Raw genomic sequence first — 20,565 nt, 5'->3', positions numbered from 1 at the left:
GGATAGCTCTAGTTCCAGCCCCAGCACACACCAAGTGGGCCCCAGAAGTGGATTTCTGCACCAATTATCTTAGTTTACTCATATTCTGTAAACCTAGGTTACTACTTTACTATTTAAACAACTTTTAGAGAATTATTCTGTACCTCATGACATTTTAGATCTGAATTACATACTTTTTGGCAGCATGAGTCTCTAAACTCCATTGTTGGGGGTGAGGAGCTCTGCAGCGTCTCGATGAATTAATACAATTCCTTTATTTTCCATTCAAACACGCTTGTTCTTATCTAAGATGTTCATTCGTGCTTAATTATGGAGAAGGTGATGATCCGTGACACCCATCACCTTCCTCAATCCATGAACGTGTGCCTGACAACCACCTCTGTTCTACATCAGATTGAATGAGTATCTCTTAGATTCCTTAATCAGAATCTTCGTGGTATAAGCCGGATTGATGGCGGCATTCATGAGAATCCGGAAAGTCTAAACCTTGTCTGTGGTATTCTGAGTAGGATTCTGGGATTGAATGACTGTGACGAGCTTCAAACTCCTGAAGGCTGGGCGTTAGTGACAGACGCAAAAGAATCAATGGATTCTATTCCAACCTAATTGAGAACCGACAGATGATTAGCCGTGCTGTGACAGAGCATAGGAACGTTTTCACTGAGAGGATGGGAAGTAGCCATTGACAACGGTGACACCCTACATAGAGCTTGCCATGGAAGGGACCTTGCGTGTGGAAAAGGATTTCAAGGAAGAGTTGAAGTTCAGAGGACAAAGCATCTCCAAAACTCCAACATATTTCTCATTACTGCATAACAAGTAACGATTTTATTCTCTTTTATTTTTCTAATAATTCCAAACACTTTTACTTCTTACAATTAAATCCAAATAACCTTATTGGCATCCTGACTAAGATTAATAAAATAAATATAGCTTGCTTCAAACCAATAATCTCCGTGGGATCGACCCTTATTCACGTAAGGTATTACTTGGACGACCCAGTGCACTTGCTGGTTAGTTGTGCGAATTGCCAAAGAGTTAGATTGCATTTCGTGCACCATAAATCAAGCCTAAAATATTAAAAGGGTAAGTATTGTTTTGGTCCCTGAAGTTTAGAGTCAAAATCAAATTCGTCCCCAATGTTATTTTGGATTTAAAATCGTCCTAACGTTGTATTTGGTATCAAAATCGTCTTTTTGACTTTCTACGAACACAAATACCCTTCACCACTACCACTTTTACCACCATTACCACCTCCCTTACTCGCTCCAAATACCAATAATCAGATTCAAGAATACTAACAATAACACATTATTCAAATTCAGAAACTAACAACATCAAATTCAACAATAAAATCAACACACAACAATAATAAAATCAGAAAAGTAACAAATCAAAATCAGAATCAGAATCAAAAGCAGAAACAAAAACAGAAGCAAAAGCAGACACAGACGCAGAAGCAGAAGAAGAAGCAGATGCAGATACATATGCATATGCAGAAGCAGAAGCTGAAGTAGAAGCAGAAGCCGAATCAGCGAGGTGTAGCGGCAAGGACGCGAAGTAGTGGCGTGGTCGGTAGCAGCGGCTGCAGTGGCGAAGCGCGACTCCCTGGCTCGTGTCTCCTCTCTCTCTCGAGAGCTCTCTCCCTCTAGTTCTGATTCCCAACGGCAACAGCGGCTCCAAGCTTCACCGGCGCCATCCCCTCCCCCTTCTTCTTCTTTCCCCTCATCTTCCCCTCCCTTTCCTCCCTTTTCCTCCTCCCCCACCGACGCATCCTTTCCTCCTTTCCTTTCCCTCGCGTTCTTTCTTTCTTTTTTTTTATTTTATAATTTTTTTATTAGGGTAGGGATAATTTAGTAATAAAACTAAAAATTTTATTAAAAAAGATGATTTTAATACTAAATAAAATGTTTGAGGCAATTTTAAATAAAAAATAATGTTGGAGACGAATTTGATTTTGACCCTAAACCTTAGAGATCAAAACAATACTTATTCCAATATTAAAATATCTCACTATGGCAGATCGGAGAAGTAGCTTGCTGATGAGCGGATAATTTGTACCCTTTTTGGCATTGTTTTTAGTATGTTTTTAGTATGATCTAGTTAGTTTTTAGTATATTTTTATTAGTTTTTAGTTAAAATTCACTTTTTTGGACTTTACTATGAGTTTGTGTGTTTTTCTGTGATTTCAGGTATTTTCTGGCTGAAATTGAGGGACCTGAGCAAAAATCTTATCCAGAGACTGAAAAGGACTGCAGATGCTGTTGGATTCTGACCTCCCTGCACTCGAAGTGGATTTTCTGGAGCTACAGAAGCCCAATTGGCGCGCTCTCAACGGCGTTGGAAAGTAGACATCCTGGGCTTTCCAGCAATATATGATAGTCCATACTTTGCCCAAGATTTGATGGCCCAAACCGGCGTTCAAAGTCACCCTCAGAAATTCCAGCGTTAAACGCCGGAACTGGCACCTAAATGGGAGTTAAACGCCCAAACTGGCATAAAAGCTGGCGTTTAACTCCAAGAAGAGTCTCTACACGAAATTGCTTCATTGCTCAGCCCAAGCACACACCAAGTGGGCCCGGAAGTGGATTTTTATGTCATTTACTCATCTTTGTACACCTTAGGCTACTAGTTTTCTATAAGTAGGACCTTTTACTATTGTATTAGGATCTTTTGATCATGCTTTGATGATTAAACCCTCTTTGGGGGAGGCTGGCCATTCGGCCATGCCTAGACCTTGTTCTTATGTATTTTCAACGGTGGAGTTTCTACACACCATAGATTAAGGTGTGGAGCTCTGCTGTACCTCGAGTATTAATGCAATTACTATTGTTCTTCTATTCAATTCCGCTTGTTCTTTGTCCAAGATATCACTTGTTCTTCAACTTGATGAATGTGATGATCCGTGACACTCATCATCATTCTCACCTATGAGCAAGGTGACTGACAACCACTTTTGTTCTACGAGCAACCAAGGCTCTGGTGAATATCTCTTGGATTCCTGATACACGATGCATGGTTGATCGCCTGACAACCGAGTGCTCGCCTGACAAACGAGCCAGCCATTCCGTGAGATCAGAGTCTTCGTGGTATAGGCTAGAACTGATGGCGGCATTCAAGAGAATCCGGAAGGTCTAACCTTGTCTGTGGTATTCTGAGTAGGATTCAATGATTGAATGACTGTGACGTGCTTCAAACTCCTAGCAGGCGGGGCGTTAGTGACAGACGCAAAAGAATCACTGGATTCTATTCCGGCCTGACCGAGAACCGACAGCTGATTAGCCATATGCTGTGACAGAGCATAGGAACATTTTCACTGAGAGGATGGGAGGTAGCCACTGACAACGGTGAAACCCTTGCATAAGCTTGCCATGGAAAGGAGTAAGAAGGATTGGATGAAGACAGTAGGAAAGCAGAGAGACGGAAGGGAAGGCATCTTCATACGCTTATCTGAAGTTCCTACCAATGAATTACATAAGTACCTCTATCTTTATCTTTATGCTTTATTCGTATATCACTATACCCATTTGAGTCTGCCTGACTGAGATCTACAAGGTGACCATAGCTTGCTTCATACCAACAATCTCCGTGGGATCGACCCTTACTCGCGTAAGGTTTATTACTTGGACGACCCAGTGCACTTGCTGGTTAGTTGTGCAAAGTTGTGTTTATGCCATGGTATTGAGCACCAAGTTCTTGGGGCCATTACTAGGGATTATTTGAGTTGTGAAAAGTAGTGATCACAATTTCGCACACCAAGTTTTTGGCGCCGTTGCCGGGGATTGTTCGAGTTTTGAGCAAGCTTTTTGTCCGGTAACATCAGTGCCAAAATCCGGCAACAGCACCAAGTTTTTGGCGCCGTTGCCGGGGATTGTTTTACGTATGGACAACTGACGGTTCATCTTGTTGCTTAGATTAGGTATTTTTTTTAGAGTTCTTAAGAATGAATTCTAGTGTTTCAAGGTGATGTTCTTATCATCACCAAAGCTGATTGATCTTCATCAATTTAGCTCTTGAATGCAATGTCCTGCTGAAGCTTGGCTAGCCATGTCTAATTCCTTTAGACTAAAGCTTTAGACTAACATTGCATGATTCCTGGAATTCTCATTAAGAATTTTGATACCTTTATTTTCTTTTTCCACTTAATTTTCAAAAAAAGTACAAAAAAAATTTACAAAATCATAAAAACCAAAAAAATAAATATGTTATGTTTCTCATTGAGACACTAGTCTCATTTTAAGTTTGGTGTCAATTGCATGCATCTTAAGGATCTTCAAGATGTTATTGATGATTTCTTACTCTAATCTTTAAATTCTCTTGACTTGAGTGTTTTGTGTGTCTCATATGCATTCTCATTAGTGTCAGTAGTATACAAACTGCTAAGTTTGGTGTCTTGCATGCATTGTTATTTGATTTTAGTGCATTTTGATTATTCCTTATTATTAAAAATCCAAAAATATTTTTAATTTGTGTCTTCTCAAGTCAATAATACAGAGAATTGAAGATTCAGAACATACAGCAGAGGAATTGCACAGAAAAAGCTGGGCGTTCAAAACACCCAGTGAAGAAGGACAGACTGGCGTTTAAATGCCAGCCAGGGTACCTGGTTGGGCGTTTAATGCCAGGATGGCACAAGGGGAAGGATTTTGTTTTCAAATCAATTTTTTTTCAAAGTTTTCAAAGTTTTTCAAAATCAAATCTTTTTCAAATCATATCTTTTCAATCAAATGTTTTCAAAATCAATTTCTTTCCTTTTTCAAAGATACTTGCTATCAATTAATGATTTGATTCAACATTTCAAGTCTGTTGCCTTTTCTGTTGAGAAAGGTTTAATGTTTGAATCATATCTTTTCTTGATAGCTAAGTTATTAATTTTTAAAATCAAATCTTTTAAAATTGTTTTTCAACTCATATCTTCTCAATCACATTTTTTTTTAAAACCAATCATATCTTTTTAATCACATCTTTTTCAAAATAGTTTTCAATCAAATCTTTTTTATTTCTAATTTCAAAATCTTTTTCAAAAATCACTTAATTTCTTTCCCACTCTTATTTTCGAAAATTAATTAGTGTTTTTCAAAATGTTTTCAAATTCTTTAACTTAATTTTCGAAAAAGCTCCTCCTCTCTTCTCACATCCTTCTATTTATGGAGTACCACTCCTTCTCAATGCACAATTCGAACTCTATCTGATTAAGTTCGAATTCTTCTACCTCTTTCTTCTATTTTCTGTTCTTCTGACACCTCAAGGAATCTCTATACTGTGACATAGAGGATTCCACATTTTCTTGTTCTCTTCTCTTTCATATGAGCAGGAGCAGAGACAAAGGCATTCTTGTTGAAGCTGACCCTGAACCTGAAAGGACCTTGAAGCGAAAGCTAAGAGAAGCTAAGGCACAATTCTCTATAGAGGACCTAATAGAAATCTTCAAAGAAGAAGAAGACATGGCAGCCGAAAACAACAACAATGCCAACAATGCAAGGAAGGTGCTGGGTGACTTTACTGCACCTACTCCCGACTTCTATGGGAGAAGCATCTCTATCCCTGCCATTAGAGCAAACAACTTTGAGCTTAAGCCTCAATTAGTTTCTCTAATGCAACAGAATTGCAAGTTCCATGGACTTCCATTGGAAGATCCTCATCAGTTCTTAGCTGAATTCTTGCAAATCTGTGACACTGTCAAGACTAATGGGGTTGACCCTGAGGTCTACAGACTTATGCTATTCCCTTTTGCTGTAAGAGACAGAGCTAGGACATGGTTGGATTCACAACCTAAAGAAAGCCTGGACTCATGGGAAAAGCTAGTCAATGCTTTCTTGGCAAAGTTCTTTCCACCTCAAAAATTGAGTAAGCTTAGAGTGGAAGTCCAAACCTTCAGACAGAAGGATGGAGAATCCCTCTATGAAGCTTGGGAAAGATACAAACAATTGATCAGAAAATGTCCTTCTGACATGCTTTCTGAATGGAGCATCATAGGTATTTTCTATGATGGTCTCTCTGAACTATCCAAGATGTCTTTGGATAGCTCTGCTGGAGGATCTCTTCATTTGAAGAAGACGCCTACAGAAGCTCAAGAGCTAATTGAAATGGTTGCAAATAACCAATTCATGTACACTTCTGAAAGGAATCCTGCGAACAATGGGACTAATCAAAAGAAATGAGTTCTTGAGATTGATACTCTGAATGCCATTCTGGCTCAGAACAAGATATTGACTCAACAAGTCAATTTGATCTCTCAAAGTCTGTCTGGAATGCAAAATGCACCAAGCAGTACTAAGGATGCTTCATCTGAAGAAGAAGCCTATGATCCTGAGAACCCTTCAATGGAAGAGGTGAATTACCTAGGAGAACCCTATGGAAACACCTATAATTCTTCATGGAGAAATCACCCAAATTTCTCATGGAAGGATCAACAGAGACCTCAACAAGGTTTCAACAACAATAATGGTGGAAGAAACAGGTTTAGCAATGGCAAGCCTTTTCCATCATCTTCTCAGCAACAGACAGAGAATTCTAAGCAGAACACCTCTGACTTAGCAACCATGGTCTCTGATCTAATCAAAACCACTCAAAGTTTCATGACTGAAACAAGGTCCTCCATTAGGAATTTGGAGGCACAAGTGGGACAGCTGAGTAAGAAAGTTACTGAACTCCCTCCTAGTACTCTCCCAAGCAACACAGAAGAAAATCCAAAAGGAGAGTGCAAGGCCATCAACATGGCCGAATTTGGAGAGGAAGGAGAGGCAGTGAACGCCACTGAGGAAGACCTCAATGGGCGTGCACTGACCTCCATTGAGTTCCCCAATGAGGAACCATGGGAATCTGAGGCTCAAAATGAGACCATAGAGATTCCATTGGATTTACTTCTGCCTTTCATGAGCTCTGATGAGTATTCTTCCTCTGAAGAGGATGAGTATGTCACTGAAGAGCAAGTTGCTAAATACCTTGGAGCAATCATGAAGCTAAATGACAAGTTATTTGGAAATGAGACTTGGGAGAATGAACCTCCTTTGCTCACCAAAGAACTGGATGACTTGTCTAGGCAGAAATTACCTCAAAAGAGACAAGATCCTGGGAAGTTTTCAATACCTTGTACCATAGGCACCATAACCTTCAAGAAGGCTCTGTGTGACCTAGGGTCAAGTGTAAACCTCATGCCTCTCTCTGTAATGGAGAAGCTAGGGATCTTTGAGGTGCAAGCTGCAAGAATCTCATTAGAGATGGCAGACAACTCAAGAAAACAAGCTCATGGACTTGTAAAGGATGTTTTGGTGAAGATTGAAAACTATTACATCCCTGCTGATTTCATAGTCCTAGAGACTGGGAAGTGCATGGATGAAACCATCATCCTTGGCAGACCCTTCCTGGCCACATCAAAGGCTGTGATTGATGTTGATAGAGGAGAGTTGATCATTCAAGTGAATGAAGAATCCTTGGTGTTTAAGGCTCAAGGATATCCCTCTGTCATCATGGAGAGGAAGCATGAAGAGCTTCTCTCAAAACAGAGCCAAACCGAGCCCCCACAGTCAAACTCTAAGTTTGGTGTTGGGAGGCCACAACCAAATTCTAAGTTTGGTGTTGAACACCCACATTCAAACTCTAAGTTTGGTGTTGGGAGGTTCCAACATAGCTCTGAGCATTTCTGAGGCTCCATGAGAGTCCTCTGTCAAGCTAATGACATTAAAGAAGCGCTTGTTGGGAGGCAACCCAATGTTATATTTTATATATTTTCCTTTGTTATTTTATTTTATTTTGTAGGTTGATGATCATGAGAAGTCACAAAATCAATTGAAAAAAGCAAAAAAATAGAATGAAAAACAGGAAGAAAAACAGCACACCCTGGAGGAAGAACTTACTGGCGTTTAAACGCCAGTAAGGCTAGCAGGTGGGCGTTTAACGCCCAGTCTGGTACCATTCTGGGCGTTTAACGCCAGAAAGGGGCACCAGACTGGCGTTAAACGCCAGAAAAGGGCAAGAACCTGGCGTTAAACGCCAGCAATGGGCACCAGCCCGGCGTTTAACGCCAGAATTGGCTCAAAACGCAAATTTTCTTGCCATTGGGTGCAGGGATGACTTTTCCTTGACACCTCAGGATCTGTGGACCCCACAGGATCCCCACCAACCCCACCACCCTCATTCTTCTTCACCCATTCACCAAAAACCCTTCACCTATCAAATCCCATCTTTCTCTTCACCACTCACATCCATCCTTCATAAAACCCCACCTACCTCACCCTTCAAATTCAAACCACTTTCCCTCCCAAACCCACCCATACATGGCCGAACACAAAGCCCTTCCCTTCTTCCTCCTTTCTTCTTCTTCTACTCTCTTCTTTCTTCTTTTGCTCGAGGACGAGCAAACCCTTTAAGTTTGGTGTGGTAAAAGCATTGCTTTTTGTTTTTCCATAACCATTTATGGCATCCAAGGCCGGAGAAACCTCTAAAAAGAGGAAAGGGAAGGCAAAAGCTTTCACCTCCGAGTCATGGGAGATGGAGAGATTCATCTCAAGGGTGCATCAAGACCACTTCAATGAAGTTGTGGCCATGAAGAAGGGTCAACTTTGATCAAAGGTTGGACCAAGTCCTCACAGACATTTGTGAAGAGGGCGCTCAATGGAAGAGAGATTCAAGAGGGAAGCCAGTTCAACTGAGAAGGCATGACCTCAAGCCCATCACTAAGAAGAGGATGGAGCACACAAGAGACCCCTCTCATCATGAGATCCCTGAGATGCCTCAAGGGATGCACTTTCCTCCACAAGACTATTGGGAGCAACTGAACACCTCCCTAGGAGAATTGAGTTCCAACATGGGACAACTAAGGGTGGAGCACCAAGAACATCCCATCCTCCTCCATGAAATTAGAGAAGATCAAAAAAATCATGAGAGAGGAGCAACAAAGACAAGGAAGAAACATTGAGGAGCTCAAGCACTCCATAAGACCTTCAAGAGGAAGAAAGAGCCGCCATCACTAAGGTGGACCCGTTCTTTAATTTCCTTGTTCTTTATTTTCCTGTTTTTCGAAAATTAATGCTTATGTTTATCCATGTTTGTGTCTTATGATCATTAGTGTCTTAGTGTCTATGCCTTAAAGTTATGAATGTCCTATGAATCCATCACCTTTCTTAAATGAAAACTGTTTTTATCACAAAAGAACAAGAAGTACAGGATTTCAAATTCATCTTTAAAACTAGCTTAATTGGTTTGATGTGGTGGCAATACTTTTTGTTTTCTGAATGTATGCTTGAACAGTGCATATGTCTTTTGAATTTGTTGTTCATGAATGTTAAAATTGTTGGCTCTTGAAAGAATGATGAAAAAGGAGAAATGTTACTGAGGATCTGAAAAATCATAAAAATGATTCTTGAAGCAAGAAAAAGCAGTGAACACAAAAAAAAAGAAGGAGAAAAACGAAAAAAAAGGGGAGAAAGAAAAAGAAAAGAAAAAGAAAGAAATAAAGTTGTGATCCAAGGCAAAAAGAGTGTGCTTAAGAACCCTTGACACCTCTAATTGGGGACTCTAGCAAAGCTGAGTACAATCTGAAAAGGTTCACCCAATTATGTGTCTGTGGCATGTATGTATCCGGTGGTAATACTGGAAGACAGAGTGCTTTGGGCCACGGCCAAGACTCAATAAGTAGCTGTGTTCAAGAATCATCATACTTAACTAGGAGAATCAATAACACTATCTAGATTCTGAGTCCTAAAGAAGCCAATCATTCTGAATTTCAAAGGATAAAGTGAGATGCCAAAACTGTTCGGAGGCAAAAAACCTACTAGTCCGCTCATCTAATTTGGAGCTAAGTTTCATTGATAATTTGGAGTCTATAGTATATTCTCTTCTTTTATCTTATTGATTTTCAGTTGCTTGGGGACAAGCAACAATTTAAGTTTGGTGTTGTGATGAGCGGATAATTTGTACCCTTTTTGGCATTGTTTTTAGTATGTTTTTAGTATGATCTAGTTAGTTTTTAGTATATTTTTATTAGTTTTTAGTTAAAATTCACTTTTCTGGACTTTACTATGAGTTTGTGTGTTTTTCTGTGATTTCAGGTATTTTCTAGCTGAAATTGAGGGACCTGAGCAAAAATCTGATCCAGAGACTGAAAAGGACTGCAGATGCTGTTGGATTCTGACCTCCCTGCACTCGAAGTGGATTTTCTGGAGCTACAGAAGCCCAATTGGCGCGCTCTCAATGGCGTTGGAAAGTAGACATCCTGGGCTTTTCAGCAATATATGATAGTCCATACTTTGCCCAAGATTTGATGGCCCAAACCGGCGTTCAAAGTCACCCTCAGAAATTCCAGCGTTAAACGCCGGAACTGGCACCTAAATGGGAGTTAAACGCCCAAACTGGCATAAAAGCTAGCGTTTAACTCCAAGAAGAGTCTCTACACGAAATTGCTTCATTGCTCAGCCCAAGCACACACCAAGTGGGCCCGAAAGTGGATTTTTATGTCATTTACTCATCTTTGTACACCTTAGGCTACTAGTTTTCTATAAGTAGGACCTTTTACTATTGTATTAGGATCTTTTGATCATGCTTTGATGATTAAACCCTCTTTGGGGGAGGCTGGCCATTCGGCCATGCCTAGACCTTGTTCTTATGTATTTTCAACGGTGGAGTTTCTACACACCATAGATTAAGGTGTGGAGCTCTGCTGTACCTCGAGTATTAATGCAATTACTATTGTTCTTCTATTCAATTCCGCTTGTTCTTTGTCCAAGATATCACTTGTTCTTCAACTTGATGAATGTGATGATCCGTGACACTCATCATCATTCTCACCTATGAGCAAGGTGACTGACAACCACTTTTGTTCTACGAGCAACCAAGGCTCTGGTGAATATCTCTTGGATTCCTGATACACGATGCATGGTTGATCGCCTGACAACCGAGTGCTCGCCTGACAAACGAGCCAGCCATTCCGTGAGATCAGAGTCTTCGTGGTATAGGCTAGAACTGATGGCGGCATTCAAGAGAATCCGGAAGGTCTAACCTTGTCTGTGGTATTCTGAGTAGGATTCAATGATTGAATGACTATGACGTGCTTCAAACTCCTAGCAGGCGGGGCGTTAGTGACAGACGCAAAAGAATCACTGGATTCTATTCCGGCCTGACCGAGAACCGACAGCTGATTAGCCATATGCTGTGATAGAGCATAGGAACATTTTCACTGAGAGGATGGGAGGTAGCCACTGACAACGGTGAAACCCTTGCATAAGCTTGCCATGGAAAGGGAGTAAGAAGGATTGGATGAAGACAGTAGGAAAGCAGAGAGACGGAAGGGAAGGCATCTTCATACGCTTATCTGAAGTTCCTACCAATGAATTACATAAGTACCTCTATCTTTATCTTTATGCTTTATTCGTATATCACTATACCCATTTGAGTCTGCCTGACTGAGATCTACAAGGTGACCATAGCTTGCTTCATACCAACAATCTCCGTGGGATCGACCCTTACTCGCGTAAGGTTTATTACTTGGACGACCCAGTGCACTTGCTGGTTAGTTGTGCAAAGTTGTGTTTATGCCATGGTATTGAGCACCAAGTTCTTGGGGCCATTACTAGGGATTATTTGAGTTGTGAAAAGTAGTGATCACAATTTCGCACACCACTTGCCGAACCTTTTTTTTATAATAAAAAATAATAAAATTAATTAAAACTAATCTAATAAAAAATAATGAATAAAAATCTAATCTGTTCGGTAGTCGGATGCCGGACAAGTCGGGTGATCAATGATGGGTGTGGCAACACGTCGACCTGGGAAGTGTTGGGCTAGAATCCGCCGAGTAGCCGAGCTCTCGTCACAGGAGGAGATGGGAAAAAGTGGGGTGCCACCTGCAAAGACACTCAAACGCTCAAGTCAGTTGGTGTGCAGGTGGGAGATGTGACAGGTGTAAAGGGTGACATACCTTGGGGGAAGGGCAGGTCCTTCCCTATTTATATCGTGTCAGAGGTGGGCCCCGCAAGGACAGGCCCACCTTCCTCGAAACTTCGTCTTAGCTGCAGCGAGGAGCTGGCAGGGACGCGTGTCCGGGGCACGCGGTAAGACGCACGTGCCCGACCGCTCGGGTCGGGTACTCATCGGGTCGGCCCAACCCGGGGCAGGTTGGGCCAGGCCATTACAGTGCCCCCACGCGCCGCTAATCGACCGTTCAGGTCATTGGAGGCGAGTTATTTCTCCTTTCGTCGTCGTGAATTCGTTCGTCCGTGTGGGGGACGCGCTGCTCGTATCCGTTCGCGATTTGGGGCGTTCTTTTGTCGCCTCGTTTTTCGCGAGGGGCATTAAATGCTCATTAAGGGTCGAAAAAACCCACGCGTGCAAAGACTGTTCTGCCCCCAGCCTTTCGCGCTTCCACAAAGCGGTTTTAAACAGTTTGCGTTTTGTTTTCCTTCTACTTGCCTTTCTGATCACACTGTCCATTCCTTCTTCCTGCATTTTCACTATCAGAAGTTGTTTTCATCGTTGCGCTTTCGCTTTTATCCGAACCTCCTCGATCACCCAGGTAACCATCCTTTTTTGCTTCAATGGTAGCTTGCATGTCTGTTTATGCTTGTTGTGGGCATCTTTTCTGTGTTTGTTTTTTGTTGTTCATGGATGCATTTTCTTTGCATTTTATTTTTACCATCTGTGGTGTGTCATGGGGGTTTTGCGCCATTGTTCTGGCCTTGGTTTTGTTTAGTCCCCCTTGTGGTCATGGCACGTGGGGTTTCTTTAGGTTTTCCCTGGCTTCCGACCTCACGGACTAACCGCACGATGCCCTCACTGTAGGTATGCCTCGTGTTGTTAGCCGAGCATCTAGCTCCGCCGCGGGTTATGACCCGTATGCGTGGGTGGTTTCCGACCTCAAGAACTCTCCCAATCAGATGGGTGAGGAGGAGCTCACGGAATTTCGCCAGGCCGAGTACCTCTGTGGGGGTACCGACGAGGAGGCGAACTATGACGTATACGTCCCTGCCCCTCACGAACGGCTTTATGAGATTAACTTTAATGCCCCCCGGGTTCCCGATTGGATCTGGTTCTACAAGGCCATGTTCACTCAGGTAGGGGTTCGCATTCCCCTTTCCTCCTTCCAGATGGACCTCCTGAACCGAATTTCGGTGGCTCCGTCTCAATTACATCCGAACAGCTGGGCTTCCGTTCGTTGTTTCGAGATGGTGTGCGAGTACTTGGAGTTGCCGACCTCTGTCGACGTCTTCCTCTTTTTCTTTAGTCTAACAAACCCCTCGAAGGAGGGGAAACACAAGAAAGGTTTCATGTCCTTTCGGTCCGCCCAAGGCCGGAGGATCTTCGGTTTGTTCGAGGACTCCTACCACGGATTCAAGGACAAGTATTTTAAGGTCCGCCCGGTCAAGGGTCGTCACCCCTTTTGGTTGTCTTTGGAAAAGCAGCGCCTCATCCCGACATATTGGAGCTTCGGGGCGGGGTCTAATCCTTTTATCAAAGTCTCTTATAACAAGATGTCGGCCGTGGACCGGCGGGTGGCCGACATCTTGTGGGCGGTTCTTGGGAGGAACAATGTGAATCCACACCTCCTTATGGGTAATCAGGAGGCCGCTCGAGATTATATCCGTGAGTTTCTTTTGTCGTGTCGTCGTCTGCTTAAATGTTCTGTTGTTGCTTTTACTAATTCATTTCTTAACTTGTCAGCAGTGGGACTTTCTACCGAGGTGACCGGCATGGATAACCTGTTCCAAACTTTCCTCCAGGACGACGCGGGTGAGGAGACCGGAGAACAGCAGGCGACGGCTCCTCCAGAAGCTCCTCCAGAAGTGCATCCTCCCGAGGTCGAAATGTCTGCCAAGGCCGCCACTCCGACTTCCGCGGATCTGATTCCTCCGGAGGTTCCAATTCCCGGGCACTCGTCTACCTCACGTCGGGAGGAAGAGGAAGAGTTGTCCATCATCCCTACTCCCAAGAGACAGAGGTCGCATTCCAGTCCCGAGGGGGTTTTGACTGTCATGGAAAGGAACTTTGATGCTGGGACGTTCATAGATACCCAGCTGCTCCCGGGTACGGAGGATCACTTCCATGGCACCGACCTCTCGGGGCAGGCTCGGTGGATGTACCGTACCCTCCTTCGCGGCGCGGCCATAGCCCGAAAGGATGAATCTGAGCTTTCTGGTATGGCCTCGCTTCGTCGGAAGCTTGAATTTGCTGTTGATGCCAACAACAAGTACAAAACCCAAGTTAAAACGCTTTAGGATCGGTTAGTTGAAGCGGGGAGTAAGCTCGACGCCGCCCAGAAGAAGGCTACTTCGGCGGAGGAGAAGTTGAAGACTGCCGATGCCTCTGTGTCCCGCTTGATGGAACAGGAGACAACTTTGAAAAATCAATTGAGTGCCGCGCAAGGTCGGGTGTCCGCTCTGGAGAAAGAGCGGGACGAAGCGATGGCGACCGCTAAGGCTGCTCGGGAGGAAGCCGAGTTGTTCAAGCGGAAACACAAGGAGGTCAGGGAGCAGGGGAAGAACGCGATTTTCACGACCGAAGATGCCCTCAAAGCTCAAGTGAAAATTATTTCTCCGGACTTCGATGTGTCGGCAATTGGTGTTTTCAAGACCATCAAGGATGGGAAGGTCGTTGATATGCCGAAGAAATAATGTTTGTACTATTAAACTCTTTTTTTGTTGAACCTTGTACTGCGACTTTTGGTGCCCGTTAATGGGCTTATGGGATCGTTTACCCGTTTGTTTAGTTTCTAGTTTTACTTGCTGTCGTTTCGCTTCCGTTTACTCGCGTTTGCCGTTTGTGGCGCTCTCTTTGTTAAAGTCGTTTACCGCGTTTTTGACCTGAGGGGCTCCCGGGGTGATCAGTCCCGGGGCCGTGTACCCTTGTTTTTATAGTGGTCGTTCGAGAAGTTAGTGATAACATAGGCAAAAATGGTGTATGAAAATCGAGCAAGTTTAATCATTATAATCGAGGATATTGAAGTACTGTTACAGAAATGGCTTAGGAATAAAACCTTCTCAAGTTATCCGCATTCCGTGTCCTCGGGATCTCTTTGCCGCTGAGTCTTTCCAGTTTATACGCTCCTCTTCCGATTACCTCTTTGATTCGGTACGGTCCTTCCCAGTTTGCTGCCAACTTGCCTTCCCCAGGGGTGGATGGGCCGATGTCGTTACGCCTCAAGACGAGGTCGTTCTCTTCGAACTTTCTTCTGAGCGCTTTGGCGTTGTAACGTAAGGCCATTCTCTGTTTTAGTGCCGCCTCCGCCAGGTGGGCCATTTCCCTGGTCTCCTCTATCAGGTCCTTTTCGACAGTTTCCTCTATTCCCTTCAGAAGTAGTCGTGGGCTCGGTTCCCCGATCACTACTGGTATCACTGCATCTGTCCCGTACGTTAGTCGAAAGGGCGTTTCTTTAGTGGAGGACTGCTCTGTTGTTCGGTAGGACCATAGGACTGAGGCGAGCTCGTCGGCCCAAGCGCCCTTTTTGCCATCCAACCGTTTCTTGAGCCCTAACAGGATGATTTTATTTGCGGACTCGACCTGGCCGTTTGTCTGTGGATGTTCCACCGAGGAGAATCTCTGCTTTATGCCCAGGCCGGCGAGGAATTCTGTGAATTTCTTGTCGGTGAACTGTCTCCCGTTGTCCGAGATGATGACTTCCGGGATACCAAACCGTGTTATGACTTGTCTCCACAAGAATTTCCTACAATTGGACGAGGATATACTGGCCAGCGGTTCGGCTTCTATCCATTTCGTGTAGTAGTCAATAGCGACTATAAGGTATTTGACTTGCCCCGAGCCTACGGGAAAGGGTCCTAAGAGGTCGACTCCCCATTGGCAGAACGGTCGGGAGGACGTTAGCAAGCTGAGTTCAGAGGCCGGCGCACGATGGAAGTTGGCGTTTTCTTGGCACTTGACACACTTCCTGACAAATTCCATGGAGTCAGTCATCATTGATGGCCAATAATATCCGGCTCGGATTAACTTCCTCGCTAGGGCCTTGCCTCCTATGTGGTGGCCGCAACACCCCTCATGGACTTCCCTAAGGACGTAATCCGTCTGGTCGGGGTGCAAACACTTCAGCAGGGGGTGGTTGAACCCTTTCCTGAACAGCTGACCCTGGATGATGGCATATCTGGCAGCTTCCCTACTTAGCTTCTTGGCGTCTTTTTCATTGTCGGGGAGCTTGCCGTTTTCTAAGAAGTTGGTGATGGGGTCCAGCCAGGAGGGGTTTAGCTTTGAGAGATGTAGTGTGACCGCCGGCTCTTTCATCTTCCCTTGGATGAGAGATCGGTTGCCCTCTCCTGGTTTGGTGCTGGCCAACTTCGACAAGAGATCTGCTCGTGTGTTCCTTCTCTCGGAACGTGCTGGATCGTGACTTCTTCAAACTTTCGGCTCAAGTCCTTGACTTTTTCCAGGTATTTCTGCAGCAGGGGGTCCCTAGCTTGGTAGCTCCCGTTCACTTGGGAAGTGACGATCTGCGAGTCGCTGCATATCTCTAACCTCGTTGCCCCAACTTCTGTCGCCAAGGCCAGTCCTCCTATAAGGGCTTCATATTCTGCTTGGTTATTTGAGACGGGGAACTCGAACTTAATTGACTATTCGTACTACCTCAATGGACCAGGTCATCATTCTTCCGCCAAGCGGGTTTTTGGAGCACTTGTCGGATCCCTTGTTCGTTCTTACGATAATCTGGTGACTTTGGAAGTATTGCTTTAACCTGCGAAGAGGTCAGGAGTGCCAGAGCTAACTTTTCCCAATTGTTATACCTCAACTTGCCCTTGTAGGGCCCTGCTGACAAAGTAGACTGGTTGCTGCTTCCTCCCTTCTTCTAACACCAAGACGCGGCCAAAGTTCTCCTGTTATAGCGAGATAAAGGTACAACGGTTCCCATCTTTTGGCTTCCGAGGACGGGGGTGCCGCCAGAATTTCCTTAAAGTGCTGAAAGGCTTCCTCGCATGCGGGTGCCATTCGAACGCTATTCCTTTCTTATGAGGTTGAAGAACGGTAGGGCCTTTGTTGCGCGGCCATAGCGAGATAAAGGTACAACCTGGTTCCCCATCTTTTGGCTTCCTTTTGGCTTCCCGACCGGGGGTGCCGCCAGAATTTCCTTAAAGTGCTGAAAGGCTTCCTCGCATGCGGGTGTCCATTCGAACGCTATTCCTTTCTTTATGAGGTTGAAGAACGGTAGGGCCTTTGTTGCCGATGCTCCGAGAAACCGCGACAGCGAGGCCAGTCGTCCCGCTAACCTTTGGACGTCCTTTATATCGCCCGGGCTCTTCATTTGGAGTATGGCTTGGCACTTCTCCGGGTTGGCTTCCACCCCTCGCTGGGTTATCATGAATCCAAGGAATTTCCCTGCTTCCATGGCGAAAGCACACTTGAGGGGGTTCAGCCTCATGCCGTGTCACCGGAAGGACGCAAAGACACTTGCCAGATCGTTTAAGAGATCGTCAGGTCGTGTCGTCTTCGCAAGGATGTCGTCCACGTAGACTTCGACTGTCTTCCCTATGAGGTCATGGAATATCCTATTCATCAGCCTCTGGTACGTTGCCCCCGCATTTTTTAGGCCGAATGGCATCACCTTATAGCAGTATGTTCCCCCTGGCGTTATGAACGCCGTCTTGTCTTCGTCAGGACGGTGCATTGGTATCTGGTTGTAACCGGAGTAGGCGTCCATAAAGCTCAGATACCGATATCCCGCCGCGGCATCGACGAGTGCGTCTATGTTAGGGAGGGGGAAGCAATCCTTCGGACAAGCTTTGTTGAGGTCAGAGTAGTCTACGCACATTCTCCACTTGCCGTTGTGCTTTTTCACCAGGACTACGTTCGAGAGTTATGTCGAGTAGTCTACTTCTCGTATAAAGCCTGCCTCGAGGAGGCTGGCCGTCTGCTTGGCCACCTCCTCTGCCCTTTCTGCCGACATTTTCCTCCTACGTTGGGCTACTGGACGCGCTTCCGCCTTGACGGCTAAATGATGCGACATGACTCTTGGGTCTATGCCTGGCATGTCGGCCGGTGTCCAGGCGAACAAATCTCTGTTGGCTCTTATCATTTCGACCAAGGGTTCCTTTAGCTCGCACGGGAGGTTCTTATTGACGAATGTGAATCTATCCTCTTCGTCGTCGAACCTGAACTTCTCTAGATCTCCTTCTGGTTCCGGCCTGGGCCTGTCGTCTACCCTGGCATCTAGGTCGGCCAGGAACACGCCGGACGCCTCTTTGGACTTCTTTCTTAAGGAGAGGCTGGCATTGTCGCAAGCGACCGCCGTCTCGAGGTCCCCTCTTACGGATCCTATAGATCCGTCATCGGTAACAAACTTCATAACTAGCAGCTTTGTATTGATTACGGCCTCGAAGTCGTTGATCGTCTTCCTTCCCAAGATGATGTTATAGGCAGTCGAGTCTCGGAGGATCACGAACTCTGCCATCGCCGACCTTCGACCCTGCGGTTGTCCCAATGAGATTGGCAAGGATATCACTCCGTCTGGCTTAATGAAATGATCCCCTAGCCCTATGACCCCGTGTTGGTGAGTCGTCAAATCGGCGTCTTTGAGCCCCAGCGCGTCGAATACATTGCGGAACATGATGTTCGAGTCCGCCCCTGTATCAATGAGGATGCGTTTGACGAGGCCGGTTCCCACCCGGGCCGTGATGACCATGGGTGGGTTTTCCGGGGCGTCGTCGAACCACTGGTCTTCCGGGCCGAAGGAGATGAGCGGAGGCTTCTTAGAGCTTTGCATCGATGATGAGGAAATCGACAGTATCTTTATATCTTTCTTGTGTGCGGATCTGGATCTGGGTGCAGCGTTTTTGGCCGTCACTACGTTTATTACAGTGAGGCCGTGATCTCCGCCTTCTGGCTCTGGCCGTCGCTTGGCCGAACGGGTTTTGCCTTCCTCATCTTCGTCGCGATAACGTCTCCTTGGCTCCCTGATAAGGTGGGAGAATGCTGCTAGTTTGCCTTCTCTTATCGCTTGTTCGAGTGCGTCCTTTAGGTCAAAACAGTCCTGCGTCAGGTGACCGTAACCTTTGTGGTAGTCGCAATAGAGGTTTTTGCTCCCTCCGGTGCGGTCCTTGAGCGGTCGGGCCTTCGGCAGGATTCCTTTCTCTGCTATTTGTTGGTACACTTCCACGATGGGGAGCGTGAGGGGGGTATAGTTGGTGAATTTCCCGACTCGGGGGAATGTTCTCGGCGTCTTGTTTGGCGCCTCCTCCCTGGTTCGCTCCTTTGGCCTATCCCCGTTCCCGTGTTGCCGTGGTTGATTGTAGCCGGGCTGCCGTTTGTTGGCAGCCACAACTCGGCTGACTTCCTCATCGTTTATGTACTCTTTGTCTACCGTCTGGATCTCGTGCATCGTCCAAACCGGCTTCGTGGTGAGGTGTTTTCGGAAGTTCTCGTTGAGGAGGCCGTTCGTTAAGCAAAGGCTGGCCACCGAATCGGTCAAGCCGTCGATTTCAAGGCATTCGTCGTTGAAACGATCTAGGTACCTCCTTGTCGGCTCTCCCTGTCTCTGGGTAACCCCCAGAAGGTTGATCGGGTGTTTGGCCTTTGCTATTCGTGTTGTAAACTGGGCTAGGAACGCGCGGCTGATATCCGAGAAGTTGTGGATGGACCCCTGTGGGAGGCCGTTAAACCACCTGATCGCGGGTCACGCTAAGGTTACTGGGAAGGCGCGACATCTTACCTCGTCCCCTACCCCCTCCAGATTCATCCTGGCCTCAAAGGCCGTGAGGTGTTCTAGAGGGTCTTGGGTTCCGTCATACCTCATGTCCGTTGGTTTGTCGAAATGTTTCGGCAACCGGACTTCGAGGATAGATCGGTGGAATGGGGTGGCGCCCATTATCACGGGTTGCCGTGTTCTCCCTTCCCCGTCTTCGCGATCACGCGCGGCTCGGCGAGTTGATCTTCCCCTGGAATAGATGACCGTGTCATTTCGTCTTCTCGGGATGGGTGATTCCTCGCGCGTGCTCTCCGCTTCCGTTCGGGATGCGGGGGTACGCCGCGAGCGACTTCGGTGGGAGTCTTCTTCTTCTCTTTCGGGGGATGGGGTGTAGCTGGGATCGGTGGTTCGTCCGTCCTGCTCCCGATTGGCCAGCTGGCGTTCTAGGTTCTGGACTCTGTGCCGTAGCTCCTGCATTATTATGGCGCTGTCGCTGCCCGTTCCCCCGAAAGGTCGTGTCCTCGTGTGTTGTTCTGTATGTTGTCGGGGGGACCTCCGCCGCCCCCTCAACGAGGCGACGGAGGCTGCCCCTTCCGCTCCAGCTCCTCGAGCTTGGTCTCCGTGACCCAGCGCGACTTCCATTCGAGCGTTGTCCCCACAGACGGCGCCAATGTTCGGTAGTCGGATGCCGGACAAGTCGGGTGATCAATGATGGGTGTGGCAACACGTCGACCTGGGAAGTGTTGGGCTAGAATCCGCCGAGTAGCCGAGCTCTCGTCACAGGAGGAGATGGGAAAAAGGGGGGGTGCCACCTGCAAAGACACTCAGACGCTCAAGTCAGTTGGTGTGCAGGTGGGAGATGTGACAGGTGTAAAGGGTGACATACCTTGGGGGAAGGGCAGGTCCTTCCCTATTTATATCGTGTCAGAGGTGGGCCCTGCAAGGACAGGCCC

The 20,565-nt window shown here is 46.0% G+C and overlaps 1 protein-coding gene and 1 non-coding gene across 2 annotated transcripts; both read right to left on the bottom strand.

Moving 5' to 3' along the window:
• Positions 1–5,849: 5,849 nt before the first annotated feature.
• LOC130942871 (small nucleolar RNA R71) lies at positions 5,850–5,957 on the bottom strand. Its single transcript, XR_009071417.1, has one exon. It is a non-coding gene; the product is annotated as a small nucleolar RNA R71 (small nucleolar RNA).
• An 11,828-nt stretch (positions 5,958–17,785) lies between these two features.
• LOC130939602 (uncharacterized) lies at positions 17,786–20,254 on the bottom strand. The gene is made up of 2 exons (XM_057867695.1): positions 19,637–20,254; positions 17,786–19,567 (listed from the first exon to the last, which is right to left on the bottom strand). The coding sequence occupies exons 1-2, from the start codon at positions 20,252–20,254 to the stop codon at positions 17,786–17,788; spliced, it is 2,400 nt and encodes a 799-aa protein (XP_057723678.1).
• Between the last annotated feature and the right edge of the window lie 311 nt (positions 20,255–20,565).

Source organism: Arachis stenosperma, chromosome 7 (genome assembly GCF_014773155.1).
Source record: "Arachis stenosperma cultivar V10309 chromosome 7, arast.V10309.gnm1.PFL2, whole genome shotgun sequence".
NCBI classification, from domain to species: domain Eukaryota; kingdom Viridiplantae; phylum Streptophyta; class Magnoliopsida; order Fabales; family Fabaceae; genus Arachis; species Arachis stenosperma.
The sequence above is the reverse complement of the archived record's forward strand: the minus strand, read 5'-3'. Positions and strand labels throughout refer to the sequence as shown.

Bases quoted from the DNA above. Each gene is read 5' to 3' on its own strand.
- LOC130939602 (XM_057867695.1), bottom strand. From the start codon at position 20,254: ATGGAAGTCGCGCTGGGTCACGGAGACCAAGCTCGAGGAGCTGGAGCG. The intron at 19,568-19,636 runs GTAAGATGTCGC...GGCCTCCCACAG, and splicing joins TGGAGGGGGTAGGGGACGAG to GGGTCCATCCACAACTTCTC.